Source organism: Parasteatoda tepidariorum, chromosome 4, assembly GCF_043381705.1.
Source record: "Parasteatoda tepidariorum isolate YZ-2023 chromosome 4, CAS_Ptep_4.0, whole genome shotgun sequence".
Classification (NCBI taxonomy): Eukaryota; Metazoa; Arthropoda; class Arachnida; order Araneae; family Theridiidae; genus Parasteatoda; species Parasteatoda tepidariorum.
Window position 1 is genome coordinate 35,036,189 of NC_092207.1, and position 15,745 is coordinate 35,051,933.

At 33.4% G+C, this 15,745-nt stretch overlaps 1 protein-coding gene across 1 annotated transcript in view; it reads left to right on the top strand.

Moving 5' to 3' along the window:
- The window catches only part of LOC107443468 (cytochrome P450 4V2), a 32,365-nt gene extending 22,114 nt beyond the window's left edge, over positions 1-10,251 (top strand). Inside the window, exons 7-11 of the mRNA XM_043039899.2 lie at positions 1,095-1,256; positions 2,696-2,869; positions 4,138-4,207; positions 8,107-8,286; positions 9,967-10,251. Of these exons, the coding sequence (XP_042895833.1) occupies positions 1,095-1,256; positions 2,696-2,869; positions 4,138-4,207; positions 8,107-8,286; positions 9,967-10,124 (744 nt within the window). The 3' untranslated portion in view covers positions 10,125-10,251. The remainder of the gene's footprint in view (positions 1-1,094; positions 1,257-2,695; positions 2,870-4,137; positions 4,208-8,106; positions 8,287-9,966) is intronic.
- Positions 10,252-15,745: the final 5,494 nt, after the last annotated feature.

A 15,745-nucleotide genomic window follows, 5' to 3' on the forward strand; every position in this document is an offset into this window, starting at 1 on the left:
CAATCCCCTCTCCAAATCAAAATCAAAATTGTGGGGATCAAAATTGTGATGGCATGTTTTCCGATCATCCTCAGGGATGTTTCCCAGACCGTCGCCAATAGCCCATTGTGCGGCTCTAGGGCGATGTAAATGAACTACAACAGCAACAACGTGAATATTGGTTCAATGAAAACTATAGTTATATTTCTACTAGGGTAAGTTAAGATAGTTTAGGTGAACAAAATAACCGGTTTAATTGAGCATGAACAACTTGTCTATAAAAGTAAAGCGCCTTGACTGCGTAGAGTGACATTTTCAGCCATGGGTTGCTATATTATAATGCAGCATCTAGTAATTACCATAGTTAGTATTCCAAAATACTCCTGCCTAATAATAATTAACATAGTTCAGGGGTCTGTTTAGAAGAAATTTGGGTCTGTTAACAGACCCTTCACAAAATAATTTATCTTTTAATCGGACCCTTCTCAAATTTGTTTATCTTCATTATTGTTTTAATAATCGCATAAATCCTTCTCAGGAAGGGGGGGGGGAGAAAGACAGATGTAAGCGAACTAAATTTTGTCTTCGGCAGACGCTTCTTCCTTTTTTCGTCCGAAATGAATATTCTGCTTTCAGCAGTATAGGCTAAACACCAAATATTTATATGTTGCATCGTTAATTTAGTAGTTGCAATTGGTGTTTATTTTTTAAAATTTTATTTTTTTGATTATATATTTACAGTGTTGAGCATAATCTTGTATGTTTTTACAATTTAAAAACTCCTTGAAAAAGTTTTTTGCAATAACGAACCCTATTTGCGCAAATTCTCAAAAGCGGATCTTAGTTGAAGGAATGTGACTTAACGTTTATTTTATATTCACAAATTACGAGTAATTTTTTCACAATTTTACGAAAACGAACCTTTTACAAAATGTCTGGACAGACCCCTGTAGTTAGGGAACTACTCTTCAGCATTGAGTGGTGTACCCTTCAAGTTTGTAACCGCTCTCTATGGGGGTCAATATGTATATTCTTCACTGCGTTTTATCTTCATTTTTACTTTTATCTTTTATTGATACGCATTTCACTAAAATATATTTCACCAATTGTTTTAGGTAATTCAAGAGAAGAAGACGAAGTTACTGAGCGGCGGGGAGACTACTTCAGAGAAAAGAAAGAGGAAAGCACTGATGGATGTTTTATTAGAACATCATGTTCAGACAAAAGAACTCACGGAACATGAAATTAGAGAAGAAGTTGACACTTTTGCTTTTGAAGTAATTCTTTTATCTCCCATTATTCTTTTACATTCATTCTTCCAAAGTATTAGTCACTCAGAGGACTGATCACTGTAAAGTCACTGTTCCCACTCCGAAGTCAAGCATCAGAAGCTTGTAAGTAAGCGGTTGGGCAACCACTTCGATCAGCCAGTATTGGAACCGATTTCCGGACTGTCAAAACAGAGGAGCCATCACTCCTCTGCAGAGGATCAAAATTGTGTATTCTGATCATCCTCAGGGATGTTTCCCTGACCATCACGAATCACAATGAAACAGGCAGCTGAATAAAACAGATTTCTAACTTTCATCTGCTTTTATTTTCATTCGATAATCAAAATAAATTTCATTCTTTTTTATCTTGCACGCCGTTGCAATGGTTGACTTTAGTAATGATCCTTGAGATTTTTCTAAATGCTATGGTTATTGTTATTGTTACTTAAAATTTAATTTTCATCTCTTGCAGAGTGATCTAAAATCGTTTTTGACAAGGAATTTGATGAGCCGAAAAATACACGGGATGTTCTACAAATCCTACCATAAATTTAAATGTTTAGATTCCTTGCAAAATACAGGGGCAGAAAGCAAAACTCTTTAGCTATCCTGAATTAATATCTACGTTAGAAGAAACAGAAACAATTTTTACCACAAATCAATTAAGGGAGTAAAAGGCAGTATTGTATGATAATCTGAACAACAAGCGAAAAATGTATGATAATCTGAAGCTTTTTTTCAAGATGAAACTTAATAACGTTTTTTAAAGAAAATTATGTGCTTTATAGACATATTAGCCAAATGAGCTGCTTTTAATCCCAATCTGAATAATGAAAGTACATGCACTTAACATTTATATGCGACTTAAAATGAGCATAGATTTTTTTGTTTCTCTTCTTACTAGTTCGTTGTTATTCTTTCTAATGACACATCAACAATCCTTGCTCTTCAGCCACTGGCCTTATGTGAATTAAGTCAGGAAAGAGCTTTTTTCGTCTGACAAGAGAGCGCCGCAAAGGTAAGAACCACACGAATACATGGAAGCATCACTCAATCATGAGACCACTTCCTCAATTTAGACACAAATCAGAAGAGGAAGGAAAATTTCTCCAGAACCCTGAACTCCATGTTACTGTTAAGTGACTGACTGCTGAACTTTTAATTCCACAGAACTTACGATCCCGTATATCGCGTGTACTGTGTAAGTCTTAGTAGAATCGAGGATCGAATCCGGGCCGATAAAATTTTCGCTTTTATTCTACCGATTCTCTAACCAATGGGCTACCATGGCAGCTCAGCTTACAAAAGTTTTAAAGTATATAGATTAAAGGTGGTCATTACAGAAAATCTTACATTAAGGGCAATGGGTTTGAAACATCATATATAAATATTCAATATAGAAGAAATGTATAATAATTTATTTGATTTACTTTTATGCATGATAGGGTCACGATACAACATCCATGGGAATCAGTTGGGCTCTCTACCTAATTGGTCTTCACAAAGACGTTCAAGACAAAATTCATGAAGAAATGGACCGCATATTTGGAGATGACAGGGACAGATTAATAACGACGGATGATTTGAAGGACATGACCTACCTTGATCTTGTTCTTAAGGTAAATCTTAAATTTTTGTGGCATATGATGAATTAAATGCAATGCAAATTAACAAATCATTAAACAAGTACCAAATTTAAGCTCTTTATTGTAAATTAAGAGATCACACATAATCCAATAAAAACTGTACTAATAGTCATTTTGTGTGGGTTATAGTAATGCTTCAAACTCTGATAAATACAACGAGCAAAGCTTTCCTCGCTCTTTTTGCGATACTTAAAAAGTTCTAATATGTCAAAAAGCACAAAAAAAAATGACATTACACCAAACGGCCGGAAATTTTAAGCATAATGTCAGGACCATATTATCGAGAATGCGGTTATTTTTTATATTGTTTTATTAAAAAAAATCCAAATCTGTCAAAAAAAAAGGTGTGTTTTTCAAAGAAAGTACGTTTTACATCTGACTTACACCGAAGAGCCATTACATTATGACCCCCTGCTAATAACATGTAGGATCACCTTTAGCCCTCAAAACTGCTAGCACCCGCCGTGGCATTGATTCCACAAGGTGCTGATAGGTAGTCTGAGGTATCTGGTACCAAGCGCTCACCAACTGGTCCTGTAATTCCCTCACATTGCGAGGGGATAGCGTGTCAGCACGAATTTGGTTTTTCAAGTAGGACCACAAATGCTCTATTGGATTAAGGTCAGGTGAATTTGGGGCCAAGACACGACTTGAAAGTCACTGGAATGTTCCTCGAACCAATCCATGACGATTTGGCTCTTATGACATGGTGCATTATCCTGTTGGTAAACACCATCCCCCGCAGGGAAAACTGTTGACATGAATGGGTGAACCTGGTCTGCAACTGTGTTCAAGTAGCTTTCAGACGTCAGGGATTGTTCTCTGAGGATTATGGCTCCTAATGTGCCCCATGAAAACATTGTTCCTGGGCGCGAAACCATGAAAACCTGGGAGAGCACATTGTTACAGATGAAGGGTGGTCATAATGTAATGGCTCTTCGGTGTATATAATAAGTAGCACTAATTAATTGAAATATTTGAGATCACCTACTTGAACCATTCGTATTGACTCTTATTTTATGAAAATCCAATCATTAGGAAAGTTATTTAAGTTAGTGCCTTTTAATTAAATTTCATCCTATGAGTTCACTCCTTTTTGTTTATGAATTTGTGTATGAATTTCGTTATGAGTTGCATATAAATTTTTATCCGATGTATTCGCACCATTTTGTTTGTGTTTTTCATGCGTGAAACTGCATCTGATGATTTTAGAGATTTAATGACTTTCTAAATTATTTTAGGAATCTCAGAGACTGTATCCATCTGTTCCGCTCATTGCAAGAGAAGTGACCGAAAACGAAATAACAATTTGTAAGTTTCATATTTAGATTCTGAGAGGTAACAACATACACTGGTCTGGGGTCTGTCCAGACCATTTTGTGAAAGGTCCGTTTTTGTAAAATTGTGAAAAAATGACTCGTAATTTGTGAATATAAAATAAACTTTGAGTTACACTCCTTCAACCAGGGTCCGCTTTTGTGAATTTGTGCAAATAGGGTCCGTTATTGCAAAAAAAAACTTTTTCAAGGAGTTTTTAAATTGCAAAGACAAACGAGATTATGCTCAACACTGTAAAATTATAATTAAAAAATGAAATTTTGAAAAATAAACAGCAATTGCAGCTACTAAATTAGCGATGCACCATACAAATATTTGATATTCAGCCTATATTGCTGAACNGAGATACAAGATTATGCTCAGCACTCAAAAATTATAATAAAAAAAATTAAAGTTTCAAAAATAAACAGCAATTGTTGCTTCTAAATTAGAGGTGCAACACAAATATTTGATATTTAGCCTATATTGCTGAAAGCAGAATATTCATTTCGGACTAATAAAGGAAGAAGCGTCTGCCGAAACAAAATTTAGCTCGTCTACATTTGTCTTTCGTCCCCCCTCTTCCTGAGATGGGTTTCTTCTGTTAACAAACCAATAATGAAGACAAAATTGTGAAGGGTCCGATTAAAATATAAATTATTTTGTGAAGGGTCCGTTTAAGTTAAAATATTTTGTGAGGGGTTCATTTTTATGAAAAGATATTTTGTGAAGGGTCCGTTAACGGACCCAAATTTCGTCTAAACAGACCCTTGCTGGTGTGAGGAATTAAGAGAATTTGCAGACTTGGTCGATAATCTATAGAACTACAGAACCAATTTTAATGAAATTTGATATGTGCATGCATTGATACAATCCAAAACAAATGACAATTTAACAATTGTAACACACATGCATGATCGTGCATAACACTCCTTTGAGTTGGAAGGTATGAAACAGCGGTTGCAGAATAAACAAAAAAAAAAGGGTTAATAGGGAGAATGGTCCCCTCTTACAGATATGCAGGCCTTAGAGAATAATTTCATACTTGAACTAAAGCAGTTTATCATTTCCTTTAACAATCGGCCTTAATTGTCCTGTGGCAATTTCATACTTTCCGATTCCAACGAGTGTTATGCCCAATCATGCGTGCGTGTTAAAATTGTTGTATGCTTATTTGTTTTGTATTGTATCAATGTATCTACTTATCAAATATCAATAAATTCCAGTAGTTCTAGAGACAATCAACCAAGGCTGCTAATTCTTTTACTTTCTTACACCATTGTAGTTGTTTAATAGGTTTATTACTCTATCTAATTCATAATATTAAAAGTTTTATTGAGTAAAATAAATTTTTAATAGTTTTTGAAAGACAGAGTGCAGCTGTCTAAAGTATGAAACTCTTATTTATTTCATAATAATTTTTACTTGAGTACATCATTACGCTCTGCCTATTTCAACTGGCCTCCTATGTAAAAAATTTTTACCAATTTAAATATCCTAACATTAATTCAGGTTTTTTATTGGGTAAATATTACATGATTTTTTTTAATTATATGCATACATGCATTTTTGATAGATGCTAAAAAAATTAACGAAATTTTACTGCGAATAATCGGTATAAAGTTTCGAATAGTTATTCTCATTCTATTAGTTTTCTTTTGAAATAATCAAAATTTGTGTCTTTTAAACGTCTGGAGAATGTGCAGCAAAAATATCAAATACTTAAAACATAAGTACTGAATTAATTCATTTTTTAAAATATCCTAATAATTAATGAGATCACCTTGATATCTTATTAGTTAATGACATGTTCATTACAATCTGGCAACTATCAATTTTACTTAGTTAAGTTTAATCAGTTAAATTAAGACAGTTTTCAATTTAACTTAGTCTTTGAGCGATATTATTTTCGTATCCTAATACCTAATAATGATTCTATTTTATAACCTGTGTTGAGCTTGCGACCGAATTCTGATATGATTATCTTTCATGATTATCAGTATTCAATTCCGTAGCCTTGTAATTTTGAACCCAATCCAGAATCCCAGCCTGGATCGATAATTGAGAGAAATTAGCTTTTGTGAAGAACTTTTAGATATAACTTACCCGCACTTGCGTTACATGATGAGGAAAAACACGAAAATCTCAAGCACTTAGCCTCCCGATGTCCAAGGGATTCGAACCTAAAACCTGTCTAACACTGAGGCTATTTTAATTCAGTACTGTGGTCAGTGCGAGCCGGGAACAGAATTCCTAACAATCAGCCACGGCTGTGATTCGATCCCGGGCTACCTCAATAGGGGGCGAACACTCTAGCCCCTTCTGAGCCACCTTGGCTCTTAATGTTTTTGAAATAGCCTTATGTGATACGTTAATTCCGTATCCTGATTAGCCTTAATGAAACCTTATATGATATTAATACCTTTTTAAAACCACTTAAAAAAATTTGCATTGTTTTGGGTGTATATTGTAGAAATATCAGTTCTTTGAACAAGTGTTTCTTTTGTAGCAAGGCTTCAGTTTCACAACTTACTTGTATATTGTACTTGTGTCTATCGGGGTGTGGTAACCCAATGGTTAGAGAATCAGACTCCGATCCGCAGGTGCCGAGGTTCACTCCTCGACTCCGGTAGCGTCCACCCAATACACGTGATAACGCGATCGTAAAATCTGTGGTCGGTCGCTGAGCTGGATCAGGAGAAAATTTCCTTCCCCTTCAGATCTGGGTCTAAATGTAGGATGTGTCATCACAAATTGTGATAGCATGTCTTTGGATCATCCTCAGTGATGTTTCCCCGACCATCGGCAACAGCCCATTGCGCAGCTTTAGTGCGACGAAAATAAAGTACCTGCCTACTTTTTGTTAGGAAATAAATGAATAAACTCGATAGCGTTGGGTTTAAAACAATATATGCTGTAACTCTGATCTTTTGGATGTTATACTTTGAATGTTGAATGAATTTAGGTATTCATGAAGTCTAAGTTTTTAAGTAACCTTCATTATCAAATCATATTTTATTGGAATATTTCAAATTGATAAAGATTTTAAACACATGTAAAGATTTTTACAAGTGGAAACGTCTTTGTATGTAGTAAAGTCTATAGAGAAATAAGTGAATTTATAACAGATGATCGGAAGCACCTGTTGCATATAACTTATACATGTATTACATTATACATGTATCAGCAGGCCGAAATTGTAGGAAATGATGACTGGTGCACGTTGAATCTGTCCGGTTACAAAGTCCTCTATGTTTCCATAACAAGTTATACCTTTGAATTAGGTACTGAATTGAATATTGATCGTTCTTTGGTTCAGGTCAAAATTACGATCTGTGGATGACTGGGTCCGCCCTATAAACGGATGTGACGTATGGGTTTGACAGAAGTCGAATTCTTGGCCATACATGGCTCCACAGGAAAACAAGAACAATCGCACCCCTTTCCTTAATGGCCTACTGCAACAACAACAATAACTAAAATTGATACAAAATTTAAAGAAGCATATACTTTCTTGATTTTGACTGGTGTAACAAAAATAAATTACTTTTTAAAATAAATTGTAATTTAAGAAAGATGTTATCTATGCTAGTTCTAAAAAATTTCATTTATAACATTAACATATTTCTTAAAATTTTTTAACGTTTTCTGTTTATTTCACAATTAATATTAAGCAAATCGAAAGCAGAAAAAGCGCAAACCTGAAAACCATGAAATAGTCTATAACTTAACAAACAGTATTGTTTTTTTTTCTTTACAAGCATCGACTTCGTACATTCAATATAAAATTTTTTCCTTGGTGTGGAAATACTTAAATTGGTTGGATGTATTTGAATTTAGTTTTTTTATTACTGTGTATAATGTGATGCAGCCAATTAAATATTGTTTTCTAGGTGGTTATAAAGTGCCTAAAGGAACGCAGTGTGTAGCATTGATTTATAACTTACACAGAGATGAAAAAGTTTTCCCAAATCCTGAAAAATTTGATCCTGATAGATTTTTACCGGAAAACTCTGTTGGAAGACATCCCTTCGCTTACATACCATTCTCAGCTGGACCCAGAAACTGCATTGGTAAATCCATTCTATTGTATTTTTATGTATCCAATTTTTCGATAAAAACTTCAAGACTCTTCAACAATCAAATAAAAGAGTTTATTGCACTCCCTTAGTTTTAACTTTTATTAATACATAAACTTTTGAGACCATTCATTATTTATCATTGTCTTGCTTACAATTATTTAGATAATATCCTTGGATTTTGATTCTTTTTTTTAAAAAATTTTAAAGCCACAGTTTAGGGCACTTAACTCGAAGCAAATCTTAAATGGTAAACCTAATGATTATTCACCTAAAGCACCTAATGATTATTCACAAAAAATATTCTCAATATGTGATTACACTGGGGAACAATTTCTATTTGTTGAGTTTATACAAATAGATTGTCTTGCCTAACTCGGGTATGGGAATTTCAAATCTGTAATTAGGGTTGCTCCTACAGTTACAGAATTTTTATAAATGACATTTCAGTCGATTTTTGTGTTTGAAATGTACAAGTTTGAAAATTTTATGAGTTTAAATATAACAAGTTTAAATACATAACTGGAGTTCACGCAAATAAAAAAACTTCTAGGTGAGTTATGGCACATCATCAGGATTAAAATTACACTGGTGCCTGTGTCCGAAAATGTCGTCGTACGTGACTAGGGGCCATTACTTATTATGGTCAGTTCAAAAGCACAAGAAGAAGCAGTTCGTAATGTGGAAGCGTCTCTAGTGACGTAAGAGGGCTGTTCCGGGCATGGATTTGAGTGTCGTTTTAATTCTGATACTATGCCAAACTCGCCTGGAAGTTTTTAGCATTATTTATGCGACTTCCTTAAATATAATGTTTTTATTCTTGCACATTTTGAAAAAAAAATGCCATCAAATCTTCCTCAGTAGTGATTCATTAGATACTAGACAAGATGGAACCAAATATAACTTTGAGCTCTACCGACTTTATAAGCAGCCCCAAATTGCACAAATAATCCGCAGTAATAGACTGAGATGGTTGGGCCGTTTGTGGAGAAGTCCTGAAAATAGCACCATGAGAATGGTCAACATTAGGAACCCCGAAGGGTCAAGTCCCAGAGGTAGACCTCTGCTAGATGGATAATGACCTGACAACACTAAAGATTAGAAATTGGAAGAGAGTTGCCGTGGATAGGAGGTGCTGGCGTTTGTCAGCTGTCGAGGCAGCCAAGGCCTGCAAGGAGCTTTTGCTCTGACAAAGAAGAGGATAGACTAGATGGATTAGTGGTAGATGCATTGTGAAAAAGGGTATTCAAATCACGGTCGGGGCTTAAAGACCACATATCTTCAGATCAATGGGTACCAGCTTGTGTGGAAAGTAAAGTGGTCATGACATCATCACGACCATGTTGATCACATCACTACCATCATGCCATTAGTTAAAACTCTGTGATCCCTCTGGCTCATAGCTGGCTGTTGAGGAAATGTATCTAATGGATATGTATTTTTCTATTTCATTTTTTATAAAGATTATAAGAGTACTTATTAGTTGCGGTGCTTACGAGATATACTATATGGCATAACGTTTAAAAGTACTCTTTATTGTTAAGTGAGTATTGCGTTTTGACAGTCGTGCTAGTACTAGTTTATTGCTAAAATAATATCTCAATTTCCCCCTAGCTTAGTCACTTTTATTTTATTCATATTAAAACAAGTGATATTTTTGTATTATTTTTTTAGGTCAAAGATTTGCATTGATGGAAGAGAAAGTAGTAGTTTCCAACGTCCTTCGTCACTTTACGTTGGAATCTTTAGATCAAAGAGACCAATTACCTGCGGCTGTAGAACTTATTTTGAGAAGTCCAGTTCCAATTCGAATAAAAATTCGAGCAAGATGAGAAAAATCGGGAAGCTTTTTGTTTGTAATGTTTTTATAAAAATGCTATTTTATCTTTGTATAAACAATGATGTACAGATAATTATAAATGTATTTTTAACTATTAAAATCGTCACTTAATTTGGAAACATTCTATCATATCAATAATTGTATCCATAAACCAAATCTAAAAGAGAAATTCATTGAAATCGTTTATAGTTCGAAAACCATTGCTCTTAGCCACTTATCTGTTATGTCCGAACATTGTTCGGGTGTCGCCAAAGAGGACTTCTATGATTTAGGGATTTTCAATCGAGCGATTTTTCAATCCAGCGGCCCTTAACGATCCTCTCTTCTGTTTCACATTTTCTTAAATAAAAAGGCAGATGCTTGTGTTTTTTTAGTTCAGGCAACGCATTTTAAACGAAATAAAATCTAACTTATTATTGCGAGAAATTATCAAGAGGAATTTCCAAAAATGAGAAAGAGTCGTTAAAGGTCACTAGATTGTAAATGAGCTGCCCGTACACCGTTTGGGCAGCTAATTTAAAATCTTTACAATACTTTAGTGTATTTTCTTACATTGATCAAATAATTTGCCCTGGGGGAGAGATAGGATTATAAGTCTAAGAATATTTCTGGTATTTTCATTCAAGCGGGGAATATGAGAGAGTTCGTTTTCACATATTCAGTGAATTACCCTTTGTAAATAGCATTTCTTCCTAATTTCGATATGAAATAACGGAAGTATAAGGGGCAGTTGATGTGTCATAACAGAATGTAATTCCGATATCTTCATGTTTCAAAATATACCATACCAAAGCTGAATTTTGAATAGAAATAAAAAGTAATTAAAAATTCGCTTTCTTTCTTCTATTTTTTCCCCTAAAATTTTTTCTTCTTCTAGTTTTATACCTTCTTCAGAAAAAAAGGCAATTTCCAAGAAAAGTACCTTATTTTTGCCACAATTATGATTTATCAGAAATTAATAAAGCCAATACATACATATAAAAGTTTTGATTGCCCATTTAAATTCATATAATTGATAAGAACACAAAATTGTTTTAAAAATATCCTTATTTTGGTCACAATATGGGAGAAAAATGAAACAGTTAAAGGAAAAGGAAAGTAAGCATTTTCTTTTTTTCTAAAAATCGATTAAACTTTCATATAAAATTAAAGAGACAAGTACAGAGTTAAAGTTGCGTAACGCACAAAGATTTTCCGATCAATACGCTAAGCTAAAAAAAATTCCTGGATCAAATTATTGCTGTAAAATAATCGGCATCCTGAGTCACTATTTTTTACTGTAAAATCCCTTTTTATCAGAACATGGTGCGGGACGAGAAAATTTATGTAGCGTAATTTTTATAGTAATAATTACCATAAAATCACTAAATCACTCTAATTAAATAAATATTACTGTAAAATTTACGGTTTAATATTGATTTTTAATAATAAAAATGATTTTTTGTATCCCCTAAATCCATTTTTGGTAAAATGGATTTTCGGAATGATGCACCCAAAGTGCCGGTACTTTATACAGTAATTTGGTGCACAATTTTATACACCTTGGAGAAATCCTGAAAAGTGCCTCATTTGATATTGTATAACTTAACCTTTAGCCTTAGTCATCTTCAGAGGAAAAGTGAGTCCACGAAGGTATTTCAATTATGCCGCATTCTATTTAAGCTGCTCCCTAAGGATCGACTTTTAAAATCGAAAGAGATTATAGATTTTGATGGAACTAATCTGCATTTGCATTACAAGGAGAGCAAAAACACGAAATTCTCCCAGGATTAACAGGTTGCAAGAGATTTCTAGTCCAAGATTGTTCCACCACTGAGGACATTCTAAGTCAGATTGTGGTAGATGCCATCCGGAAACGGAATTCGTATCAATCAGCCATTGCTTGGATGCAAACCTGGTCATCTCATTGGGAGGCAAAATATATCACGCCTCATGTAAAGCAATTGCCAAGTTTAGACATGGAAGTAATCAATCGTAAAATCTAATTAACAGGCATGAAATTATTTTTCTATAACAAACTGTGTAAACGGTATTGTGCAAACCTCATTTTTTTCCCAACTGACAATGACACAATCTTAAGACATCAGAATAGAAAATTTAAAAACTACGATTCTTAAGTAAGCGATAGAAAACATTTATATTTTTGTCTCTCTGAAAACAGAAACAGGAAAATTTCTGGTGGTGATGATAGCTTATTGTGAAAGTGATAAACCCAAACATTAAACATAAACGTCATTTATCACTTAAATGACACTCAACCTGCTTTCGGATAGCCCTCGTTTTACTCAACAGCTAACATGCTTGTTTAAATAACATTACCATCCTGAACACAAATACTCCTACACCTTTCGGCACACATCACCTATCATCACTACTCGATCCTAATCTAGCATCCCCTGATCTCTTCCATAAATCGTCATTTCCAGTCTTCCGGAATACTTTCGAAAGTGATCATCTTGATCATGCTTACCAAAGTGAAATTTTCATTCAGTAACTATGGCTCCTCGCGATCGTACCTTTATATAAAAAAAAAAAGCTGAAAGCTTCATTGCTTGTGTTGTCTTGTGATGCCATTAACTCAAAAATTAATTCTCTCGCATTAAAAAAAATTCGTTTTTGAAGTTCGCTAAAATAAATGTCATATAGATTCATTGACAAATAGATTAATACTTTAAATGACTTTATACTTTAAATAACAAATGATTATACTTTAAATGACAAATGGATTCATTGAATTATTGAGTTGAATTATTGAGTGAATAAATGATTATACTTTAAATGACAAATGAATTCATTGAATTATTGAACATAAACTTAAACAAAAACAAAAGAAAGAAAAGAACGTGCGCTGGAATACTTCGACATATTCGAACCAAAGAAATATAAACTTTTTAAAGCGATAAAAGTTTTAAATATATTTAATTTCATTACAGGTGCTTTAAAAATTTGAAATATATTTATTCTCAGTGCATCTGCATTGAAAACATCTTACGCCGATATTGACAACTAGTTATTTGAGCGAAAAATGAAGCTTCTTTTAGCAAAAGAGATTTGAAACTTAATAACAATTTTTTCAATTTCTCAACTTATCACGATAGAGATAAAGCGCTTTTTTTTATTGTCTTTTGATATTTCTTTACATATTGAGTAGAAGATTTTAATCATATTATTAGTTTTATAGAAAAATATTTATCTTAAACTTTGAAATGGAATCATATTTTACTTTTTATACATTTCCAGTTTGCATTTAGTAATACATGTATTATGTTTTAACATAAGCAATGGATCGTAAATGCGTCAATTGCTTTCTAAATAACACTTATGTTTATAAAATAGACTAATATTTTGTGAATGCCATCAAAACATTTTTTAAAACCCTAGAAACAATTTTAAGTGTAACTCAAAACCGAATATCGTATCAACTATTTTACATCAAATCTAGTGCAGTTAAACTTAAAATATTTTTTTTCTTTGTTGAAAAGCACTTTTAATTGTTTACGGACGTTTTTAGTCTTTTAATTTAAAGTAACGGTGAAGGAAAATTGTCCATTTTAGGGTAAGAGGAGAGTTGGTTTGTCCCATTTTAAGTTGTGGGTTTTAAGATTGTTTAATCAGCTAATAAGTGAGCATTCTTAACTTTACTGAAATAATACCAATTCAATAATCAAAAATAGCATTTTCTTTATTCAATTAATAAATTTTTTATGAACGCAAAAAACTTTAACGTTCTATCTCTTAATTTGATTATTATTAAGAATCTATGATAATAATTACAACATTTTCCGATTAGGATATATTAAAAAAACCATCAGTGTATGAAATACCGCGCAATGTCCCTAAATCCTAAACATCAGGATAGGAAGTATTAAGCATTAGCACTAAATCTAAACAAACACAAATGTATGAAATACCGAGCTGTTGCACATAATCTTAAAAAAACATTAACAACATACTTAACCTTAAACAAACACCGGTGTACGGAATTCCGGACAATAGCACATAATCTTTAAAAACATAAGTGTGGGGAATAATAGGAAATGTCAATTAACATTAAAAAAAAAATAAGTGTATGGAATACGGGCCTCAGCACGTAACCTTAACTAACTTAAATGTATGGAATGCCAGGAAGTGGCACTTAACAAAAAAACAACATAAGTTTGTGGAATACCGGAAAGTGGCACTTAACATTAAAAAAATCGTAAATGTAGAAAACATTTATTTCTATTATTGATAATTGTGTATAATTAACATATCACTAATAATCCAGACTCTTCACACACTAATGTTTACCCTAATCTACCTATCATCTACCGCAAAGAAGGAACAACATAAAAAATTGCATATCCCAATGACTTAATGAAGAAAAATTTTAATATAAAATATAATACTGTATTTTGTTTTGGCTTATGCCACATGTTCCTGAATGATTTTCTGATTATTGTACCTATTTATTTTAGCCACTTTATTCAAAAGCACCCTGTACACATTTCGTCACATGGTTTTTAAACTGGTATCCTCTTCTTCTATACTGCCTCCACAGCCTTTTGTGAGTCATGAGCCATCTTTTTCTATTCTACTCTCTTTTCGTCGACGCGTTGCAGTTTCCCACTCTCAGTTTCCTGAAATCCTCATCAACCTACCTTGGTTTAGGCTTGCCTCTGGTTCGGGTTAAAATCGGTTTAGAAATTAAAGATTCTGGATGTTAAGAAAGGTGAGACCATAGTCATTTTCGGTTAAAAAGTGAGTTCACGAAGGTATTTCAGGTATACCGCCTTCTATTTAAGCTACTTTTAGGGTTGAACTTTGAAGTGCGAAATTGCGGGATTGTTGATTTTGATGGTACTGAACTGTATTTGCATTACAAGGAAAGGGAAGCCACGAAATTTTCCCATGGTTAACGGGTGTCAAGAAATTTCTAATCCATGAGTGTTCTACCACTGAAGATACTTTTGTGGTCGATAGAAGCCGGAAACAGAATTCTTATCAATCAGCCATTGCTGGGATTCAAACCTGGTCATCTCATTGGGAGGCAAACTGTATCACGCCTCATATAAGACAATTGTTAAGATTGGGCATGGAAGTAATCAATCAAAAAGCTAATTAGCTAGCATTGAATTATTTTTCTATAACAAACTGTGCAAACCTCATCTTTTTTTATTCAACTGACAATGACACTATATTTAAACATCAGAATAGAAAAGTTAAGAATTACGATTCTTAAGTCAAAAATAGAAAATATTTTTAGTTTTGTCTCCCAAAACGAAAGAAGAAGAACAATTTTGAGTGGTGGTGATAGCTCATTGCGAAAGAAATAAACTAAAACATAAACGTTATTTACCACTTAAACGACACTAAAATACCTATTTGCGATCCGTTCCTTTCGACGAAAGAATTGTAATAGTTAATGCATGTAGAAAACACGTAGATTCATTTTTGTAAACACGAATTCTTGTCCAGATTTAAAATCTCATCAGCGCAATATTCAACAATTATGTAACCAATTGTACCAACCAGAGGAGTATCAAAATTGACGTCGCGTTATTTTCTGCACCTGCGCAGATATCGCTATTTACCTCTTAGTGATCTTACGAAAATAGTTAATAAAGATGTTTT